Raw genomic sequence first — 9,883 nt, 5'->3', positions numbered from 1 at the left:
CTCTCTCTCTCGTGTCTCCATCCCTCTCTCTCTCCTTCCCTCCCTCTCTCCTGTTTGTGTGTATTCAGCTTGCTGGCAGTGTGGGCCCCCATTAGAGTTGGGTGTGAAAGTGGAATTGAGGTGGAGGGATAGAGTGTGAGAGGTGGGGAAGGGAGGGGGGGGGGGGTTCAGTGTGTGTTTGTTGCCACTTCTCTTTAATTGTAACCACACAAAGTTTCCATGAATGGGCCTGCCTGGAAGCCGCCTGCAGAGTACCCCGCAGCTGACTAGTACTGTCTCCAGCGGACTAGTGCAGTACTGTCTTGAGCTGACTAATGTGACTAACTACTACCCAACTACCTAAATCTCATCACTAACCTGCCTGCTAGCTGAAAACTGTCACCAGCCAACGATTGGTATCTCTAGCTAACTAGTACAGCTAGATAACTGGTACTATCTTCAGCTAGCTACTGTCTCCAGTTACCTAGAATCCCAGAAGTAAACGGCCTGCTGTTGGTTCACACTCTGAGGGGCCGTCTGTGGCAGCCATGATTCTCCAGATTCTTCCAGATCGTTGTCTACTGGTGTTTAGGGTGCCTGGCAGGAGAGCTCTGGTCTCCGTCACTAAATGAGAAAGCAGCAGGGAGGACCAGGCAGGCGAGGGCCCCAGACCTAGTCATTTTAAACGTTTATCCCCTGAGCACTCCTACTCTAACTGCCTCTGCAGCTCTCTCAAGGACCAGACCCTGAAAAAGATCATTAGCTTGGTTGTTTTACTAGCAGAGGAAATTGACTCTGGTCTAGTTTAAGAATGGGAGAAAAAAATAAATAAATAATATATCCTCACTTAAGCAGGCGTCTGTCTGAACGAAGCATCCTGTATTTTTCAAGGTGAACGATTCACTACCTGAAGGTTTTCTCCTGATAAAACAGTAGGGATCTGACAAAGGAGATGAAGAACAAAAACAACAGAAGGTGAAATGAGCCTGGAATCGCGTCCTTCCATGTAATGAGAGCCACATTTCGATTGTAGCCCCACAGCCCACAAACGCAATCATCACTGCAGAGGACGTGGGATTCGAAGGCTGCCACTGTGTGTAAATATGCTCTAATCAGTCTAAGGCTGACTGTGTCTCCTGTCGAAAGTGACTCTGGGATCTTCTGTAGTAGAGCTGAATTTGGGACTATTCTGTTCAGGTGAGCAGGAGCACATATCTATCAAGTGTTCTCAGACAAATGAACCATGCTACCATAAGTGTGTACACTGTGAAAACGGGTGCTGCAACAACAACAAAAATACTTAGATGAGAAACTGACAGAACATCACACACACACTGCTAAAACTTAGTTCTCAATTTGCAAATAAAGTAGTTTCATATTGCAAATATTACATTTTAAACTGTAGCCCGTCTCAACACACACACTCTATCCACACACCTACAGTAGACTACAAAATCACACACACACACACACACACACACACACACACACACACACACACACACACACACACACACACACACCACCTGGTGAATGAGCTCTGAATTGAAACAGCAGTGCATCTGTCAAGAGCGCGTGAGTGATGCTTTATGATACGTGCTGGTCAGATGAAAAATAGAGAGTTGACATTTTCCAGACTTTTCACCATCGTGTGACCGTAAACTAAATGAGACGTGTGCCGAGTCGCTCGAGTGAATTAGCTCATTGAAAATGAACACTGACGCATTTATCTGCGAAGGATGGCTTGAAGCTGATGTAGCCGCAGGTAAGTTCTTCCATCAAATTATTCTCAAAGAATGATTCTCTGAACATTTGAGCTGAAACAGTTTTGCTAAATTGTGATACTTTCCATGGCTGCAACTGCCTACTGCTCGGCCCCGTATTTGTTTATTTGGGAGTTATTTTGGCCTCAGTTTTATTGAGAGGTAAGCTACCGCCTGGCACGGCATGGCAGCACACTGAAATATTGTCCTTGTCCGACAGACACAAACAGAGTAAACTCTTAATTAGGAAAATAAACTGATGTTTGTGGACAGTCTTTCTTCATTAAAACTCACCGTATTTTACTTGCAAGATTAATGGTGCCTGTCATCGAATTTGACGGCTAAGGGCAATTAGCCTAATGATTGAACTAAATCTATTTTCCATAGCCATGTGTGTACAATTGATTGTAATCAATATAAAAATTAATAAATGTGTTAAAAGTGTCATTCAATATAGGCTGTATTTTGTATGTACAAGACGATCATTATTTTCATGAGGGAAATCGATTGTCATCATGGTGTCTTTGAGAGGGTATGAAGTCGGTTGAACCGACAGAGGGCGAACGGAATACAAAGTGACAGAACACTTCTTTCCTCCCCTCCTCTCCCCCTCCAGGGAGAAGGAGGTGTTGGGAATCTCCTAACAAACACACATTCAGATGAGCGTGTGCATTACATCACAACCCGCGAGCATATAATGGACACACGGGGCAGGTTACCCTCTCAGCGTTCAACGAATCGTTAACGGAACATCATGCCTCTACCCAGCGCGAGAGCTTTGACAAGTGAACATATGAAGCTGGTAACGCACGCAGTGGCGCACGAGACGCATAGTTGCTGATGCCGCTGAACTAACGGTCACATACAAGAAAGATTAGGTGTTGCTGGTACTTATCCGCTTTTAATATCGGAGGGAGAATAACAGTAGGCTATCCAGTTTTGACAAATAATTCTGCAGTCGGACGAAAACAACATTTTTTTTATCTTTCAATTTACCGGGGTGGCACTTCAAGAAGAGGGCTATACAGCCTCTCCAAGTCGAACTAAACTGGAGACGGTTTGCCTTCTGCGCCCGCCACGCGAGAACGCACCACACCGTCTCATCGGTGGAACAGTCTCGATTATCATAAGATAAAAAAATTGTGCGTAAACCGACATGGATCAGTCTCTGCAGTTTGTGACTCTCTACCTGCTGGTGTTGTCCCTAGGGTTGATGGTGGAGGACGGCGTCTGTCAGCACTACTACCTCCTCCGTCCGATCCCCAGCGACACCCTGCCGCTTGTGGAACTAAAAGAGGACCCAGACCCCGTCTTCGACCCAAGAGAAAGGGACCTTAACGAGACCGAGCTCAAAGCTGTGTTGGGGGAGTTCGACGCCAGGTTTCTGTCTGTCACGCCACCGGAGGACAAGTACACCGGGAACGAAGATCTGGATGACGTCGAGGTTGAGTTAAAGCCCGGCGGAGCAATGCCAAAAGAAATCAAAGCGATGGATTTTGACATTCAGTTTGGCAAAAAGCAAAAGCCGAGTAAGAAACTCAAACGGAGGCTGCAGCAGTGGCTGTGGTCTTATTCGTTCTGTCCGGTAAGATACACCTGGACCGACCTCGGGAACAGATTCTGGCCCCGGTACGTTCGTGCGGGCAGTTGCCTTAGCAAAAGATCGTGTTCGGTACCGGAGGGTATGGTCTGCAAACCGGCGAACTCAACTCATCTCACGGTACTGAGATGGCGATGTATCCACAGGCGGGGGGTGCTGAAATGTTCCTGGATACCTGTCCAATACCCCATCATAACAGAGTGCAAATGTTCCTGCTCGAACTGAAATTAAACGACTGCCTTTCCCCAGAATAAATTATGATCATCATTTGTGATTTTATATTTTTTTTGTATACACTACCGAGTGTAGGAATGTATTGTTTGTATATCAGGCGCCTTTCAATTATAACTTCTTGTACAAAGTCAGTATTACATGTAACCAGAGTCAACTATATTTGTGGAAAAAAATGGTTAGCCTATTAGGCATATCGTTTTTGTTCGTATTTATGGAGACGGCGCGTGGCACCGTTAAAGACTGGTTTCTATCTATCGACCTCAGATTAAATATGGATTATTGTATTTTCAACGGTTTATCATGTAAATTAAGAGACCTGCTATTTATTCTTTGTATTCATATAATAAACTGTCACTGAAATGATTCATACTAGATGTACAGCGTTTTGTGGGCTCTTTTATCCATGGCAACCTCTCAAAAACTCGTTGGTCCTTAGCGCCTTTACACAGCTCTTCACAGCAGTGTGGTGGATCCCTAATCTGTATAGGCTATAATCTCACTTTTTGGAAACATTTTCCAACCCTTTTTAAAAAAATACTTAACTTTCACAGAGAAGGTGCACAGTTACCTTTTCTAATTATGTATTTACAAAATCCTGTTAATACCCGGTGGTGCCTGCAGCGGAGAAGTTAAGTGACCGGCTGGAATTGCATTGACCAAGGATTGGTGCTCATGCGTACTGGTCTATTGGTGACGCGTGGGAGATTAGCGCACGTTCACACTCTTGGAGATCGAGTTGCCAATAGTCAATATCTTTATCGAGACTTGTCTTATATTCTTAAAATGTTTAAATTACCCATCAACTCTCATCAACAAAACTCATAGAATTTCCTAAAAACTGTCGGTTTTAAACCATTTTGGCAGGTTTATTTACTGTAACCAGAAGCTAAGCAATAAGAAAACCATCCCTAGTATCATTGTGTAGGCTATACTGTTATCCACATGTGAAATGTAAATCTTATGATAGAAATGCCATCTACTCTTATCACCATGTCATGTAATGGCAGCTACTTTTATCCATATGTTGTATCTATCGTGATGGCTACTCTTGTCCACGTGTTTAATGATCACAGTAATAACTCCTCTTATCCACAAGGACAGAATACCAGTGACCACTTCTGCTATTATCACCCTATCATCACCCTATCACTGTAAAACCATCTGCTTTTCATCACCACACTCAAGATCACACACGTGCACACACACACAGCACACACACCTTTACGCACACTCTGCTTGCTGTCTCTACAAGCCTATAACAACTCTCGCTGTAGATAAAGGGCCTGTGATTCATGACAGACGCCGCTGACAGGCCTATCACTTCACTTTCATCTCCTCTGCCCTCCTCTCCATTTGTAGCACAGCAGGAGATGGCTAGCTGCAGACAAGCCCAGTAGAAGCTAGCATGCCAGCTGCAGACAAGCCCAGTAGAAGCTAGCATGCTAGCTGCAGACAAGCCCAGTAGAAGCTAGCATGCTAGCTGCAGACAAGCCCAGTAGAAGCTAGCTTGCTAGCTGCAGACAAGCCCAGTAGAAGCTAGCTTACTAGCTGCATACAAGTCCAGTAGAAGCTAGCATGCTAGCTGCAGACAGGGATAGCAGGGGTTGGCATGCTTAGGGAGCGTGGAGAGAAGCCACCTGAAATATCTTACCTAAGGTATACCGTGTAGTCTCATCACACAGACTAGACCACTGCTTGCACAAAGTTGTCAGTTAGTTTGCAGTGTCTGTGGATAGCCCCAAGGACCTCTCATAGTCATACTCTGCAATACAGACAGACCTTACGTATAAGCTGGTGTTTTCATCCATTCTGCCCAACATCTTCACATTTACGACGGAACAAAAACTGTGCGTTTAACTCCTACTTTCCGAGTCAAAGTGATGGTTTAATACGATCCAACATCTTTTCCAGGACAGCCCAGACACTATAATCCTCTTGTCATTTTAAATACCCTGCAATGACATTTTACATTCGATTCATTCAGCAGATGATTTTTTTTCCCAAAGAAACAGACAAACACGGGAGAAGGTCAAGGATCCGAGCGTACAGAAGATTACGCGTAAAGCTAGAGAGAGTTGTGTCTGGGGTGTGGTTGCTTGGCGATGTCGCTGGTATCAAACCATTCCTCGGTCTCTGACGAATACACTTCTGATCCTTACTGCTTTACTTTCAAAACGCTTTGTATAAAAAAACGTCTGCACGCCGATGCAGGAGAGAGGATGCCGGGTGACACCGAGAGAGTGGTGGTGAATACATGAACGTGTGAAAGACTGACTTATTTTTCCCTTTCTCTCTGTAGATGTTTGCCTCCCTTTCAACATTCCACTTTCTATCTTTCCTCCATCTTTTCTTTTCCTTCTCTCTCTTTCTCATCTCATCCTACGTGTGTAGTATGTCCTTCCGTGTGTGTGTGTGTGTTTGCATTAGGTGTGTGTTCGACTGCTCCAGACTGGTATCAGAGGGAGATGGATGTGTGTGTGTGTGACCTCAGGTAACATGATTATGGAACACACACCAGTAAAACAAGAGGGGAGAGGCTCCCTGGTGCCCTGCAGTCTGCCCACTGGGCAGGGCTCTCCAGAGGGGAGGGGGTGGAGAGAGACAGGGGGAGAGTGGACAGAGGGGGATGTTGGGGGAGAGAGGTAGAGTGGAGGAGGAGGTTGGGGGGTGGGTCGGAAAAGAGAGTGGTGGAGTGTTTGGACAATTTATATAAAAAAAACAAGCAAATGCTTCTGTTATCCAGGAGTTAAGTTGTATCTAAGTTTATACTGGAATGCTGAAGACAGTCAAACTGTGTGTGTGTGTGTGCGTGTATGAGTGTGTGTGTGTGGAGTACTAGGTGTTGACAGGAGGGTTGGTGCCTGTTAATACCAGCCCACAGGACGCATAACTGCCAATACCTCTTGCAGTCCTCTCTCTTTCCCTCGTTCTCACTCTCTCCATATCTCCCTCCCCCTTTCTCTCTCTCTCTCTCTCCACACATACACACACACACACACACACACATTCACTCAGTGGGGTGCACATTAGAAGACTGGGCTCTGCTGTGTGTAGAGTCTTCCAGTCCGAGTCTGTGCCCAACTCCCTAAAGCTTGTAGCCACTAGCAATCCATAAACCTAACGATCTCTGTAGCTTCAGGTTCATATGACTACTGTGATTTTCTTTCCTTTCTTTCACTCTTTCTCTTTATTTTGTCTTTTACTGCTTCTTTCTCTCCATCTTTCTATTTCTTTCTTTCTTTCTTTCTTTGCTTCCTTCATTTCAATTTCCCATATTGGTCCTTACTTAATCAACACTCTTTTCTCCACAATTGAGACAGATACCATGTCCAGCTCCTTACATTTGCCTACATGTTTCAGATAGCTCATCTGATCAAATAGGACAATGCTCTGTAACCGTGCCAACAGCAATAGAGTTTTATTATATACAGGCACCTCTTAATCTTGCCTGATGCATATAGACTATTTACAACCGTTTCCACTTTGCAGCCCACTTGCATATCTCAAGCATTTTAGCGCCCCCCAGTACAACACATCCGTTCACTTAATTCACGTTTATCACATGTTTAACAACACCTTGGAAGGCAAACGGTTCGCTTTCACGGTAAAATGTATATGAGCGATCAAAGAAGACAAAATGTCCATCAGCGCCACAGTACGCACACATTGTAAAGAGAGGTAACACATATGACCGTGTTAACATTAACGACTAGCAAGCATGCTGAGTACATTATAATGTAGCAAAAGATTAGCTAGCTAGCCTAGCTAATGTTACTGCTCAAATCCGTTAGCAACTGTGTGTCTAGATAAACCTTACTTTGTAATTGTTGATGGAGCTAGAAACGTACAATTTGAACCCCTTTTCCTTTTGCTTGAAGGGCAGAAACATAGAATCCAATGTACATCGTTAATTGTCATTTTGGGAAAATAACCCAAACTCCTCTTAAAAAAAACGTCATTTCGTGTGGAGAACTCACGTAACTGCTGGCTACCGGAAGTTGTTGACCTGACATGTGCAATATGAGAATGTGATCCGTGCATAAAGTGAGAGTATGCAAGTTTTTCTTTATTCAACATTTGTAATACAACAGAATTGGAAGCTTATTAATAAAAAAAAAAAATCTGAATAAACTGAGGTCACAGTCACGTTAGTATAATTTCCATAAAAAAAGAAGAGATTAGATATAATTTTTCTAAGATGACAATTGTAGGGGTTAGTCAAATTAAATCAACATTTTCTACAAGAGAATATGGTGAGGAAGAGTCATTACATTCAGCGACTTCACAATATTTAGATGGGGTGGTGTTTTCATTCACCTGCTTTTGTGGGTAAAAACATTTGACAAAATCATTATATTATTTATCAAAAGGGTGACAGAGTGCCCATCCTTCACCTCAAAAGAGAGCTCAAACACACACAAACACACACGGACACACACACACTCTGTATCCTCCAGCCAGTCTCCTCCAGCCAGTCTGTCAGTGAGAGAGCTCATCTTACTGTAATGATCCTGCAGGAAAAACACCTCTCATCTGTCATTATGTTCCTATATGAACCCTGAGGGGCTCTGCAGGTGTGCTGGCCTGGCCTGGCCTGGCCTGGCCAGGCCTGGGTCTGGGGTTAGGTCTGGGCTAAATGTGGTCTGATCTGGTCTGATCTGGTCTGATCTGGTCTGAGAAGTAGACCCACACCTGAGCAGTGCAACCAGAGACCTCAGGCAGACCCAGGGAATCAGAGCTGCTCTCTGTATGAGTGGACGGGTGTGTGTGTGTGAACAGGTGTGTGTGGGACAGGTGTTTGAGTGTGTGTAGACAGCTGCTCATCACTGGTGTGTGTGTGTGAGGGTATACCTAACCACTTCTGTTTACAAGGACCAACAGTAGGTCACTTGTTTTCTGCCTTTCCACAGTTTACATATTAGAATTGTTCTTTCTCAGTTTCTCCATCACATACTTTCGCTCTCTCTCTTTTCATATCATTTCTCTGTCTGTCTCTCCCTCTTTCCCTCTCTCGCTCTCTCTCCCACACATAAGATAATTGGTCTCCCTGAGATATATTCTACTGTTGCTTTGCCCAGCCCTGGTCATGATGGTCACACACATACACACACACACACTCATACACACACACACGTACAGACTCCTTTAAAAAAAATAATATTTTAGACTAGTTTGAAGGTTGTGTGCAAAGTAAGTGCACGTGTGGGGTGTGAGGGAGGGTGGTGGTGGCTGTATGTGTGTGTGTGTGGGGGGGGGTTGGGTGGTAATGGTCGGTTGTTTGATATCCTGCTCATTATTCCATACTTTGTCTGGCATGCAAGGTCAGCTCCGCTTTGATGAGTGTGTGTATGTGTGTGTAGAGTTGCCAACTTGGAATGGAGGGTTTCTTGTTTTCCTAGAGCAGGAACTTTCGCAAGAGGGTATGGCTCACTCAATGCCCAATGAAGACTTTTTTTCTAAATAATGTTTCTATTAGAGTGATTCTGGATCTTGGAGTGAAAGTCACCAAAGATGCCTGGAGGATCTCCTGGAGGATCTCCTGGAGGATCTCCTGGAGGATCTCCTGGAGGATCTCCTGGAGAATCTCCTGGAGGATCTCCTGGAGGATCTCCTGGAGGATCTCCTGGAGGATCTCCTGGAGGATCTCCCCGTCCTCCCCAGACACCCTGTGTTTGGTTTGTGCTTCGGGGGAACGAGGGTTCTTGAGCACCATGTTTGTTATGTAAAAGGAGGAACAGCAGAGACAGATTTGCACCCAGGCGGGAAGACAATTCAATTAACTTTTCAGTGTCACGTAAATATGAAGGTTGTTGTCTCTGAGGGCAAGCCAGTGCTTGCACACAGACACACACACACTTACACTCACCTATGTTACAACAAACACACGTATATAGGATTAGGGCTTTTTTAATCAATTATCGTGGATTTAGATTAGTCCTCTAAGAAACTGTGAAGAGGCGCAGGATCAAAGAATTCCAGTGTACCTGTGCCTGTTGGAAATGGCAAATGAACTTACACACACGCACCCCCCCCACACACACACACACACACTGACACACACACACACTCACACACACTCACACATAGGGATCCTTGAGTCTTTGTTCTTCATGGCATCTGGCCCTGAGCCACGTTGTCCTGGTTGGCAGCACCCCACAATAATGCACTAACAATGGTGAGATTCGCTCTCGCTCTCGCTCTCGCTCTCGCTCGCTCTCTCCCTCTCCCACCTCTCCTCTGCTAAGTATTGATCCTAGCCCAGCCCTCTTACTCCGAGCCCCCTGCTAAATCCAGACCCATCCATGGC

The 9,883-nt window shown here is 44.9% G+C and overlaps 1 protein-coding gene across 1 annotated transcript; it reads left to right on the top strand.

Annotated features, from left to right (window-relative positions):
- Positions 1-2,446: 2,446 nt before the first annotated feature.
- Positions 2,447-3,952, top strand: LOC134016090 (noggin-1-like). Its single transcript, XM_062455498.1, has one exon. It carries the CDS (start codon positions 2,899-2,901, stop codon positions 3,565-3,567), a length of 669 nt encoding a protein of 222 aa, XP_062311482.1. The 5' UTR covers positions 2,447-2,898; the 3' UTR covers positions 3,568-3,952.
- Positions 3,953-9,883: the final 5,931 nt, after the last annotated feature.

Source organism: Osmerus eperlanus, unplaced genomic scaffold (assembly GCF_963692335.1).
Source record: "Osmerus eperlanus unplaced genomic scaffold, fOsmEpe2.1 SCAFFOLD_523, whole genome shotgun sequence".
In the NCBI taxonomy this organism is placed as follows: domain Eukaryota; kingdom Metazoa; phylum Chordata; class Actinopteri; order Osmeriformes; family Osmeridae; genus Osmerus; species Osmerus eperlanus.
This window is presented reverse-complemented; position numbering and strand designations above follow the sequence as displayed.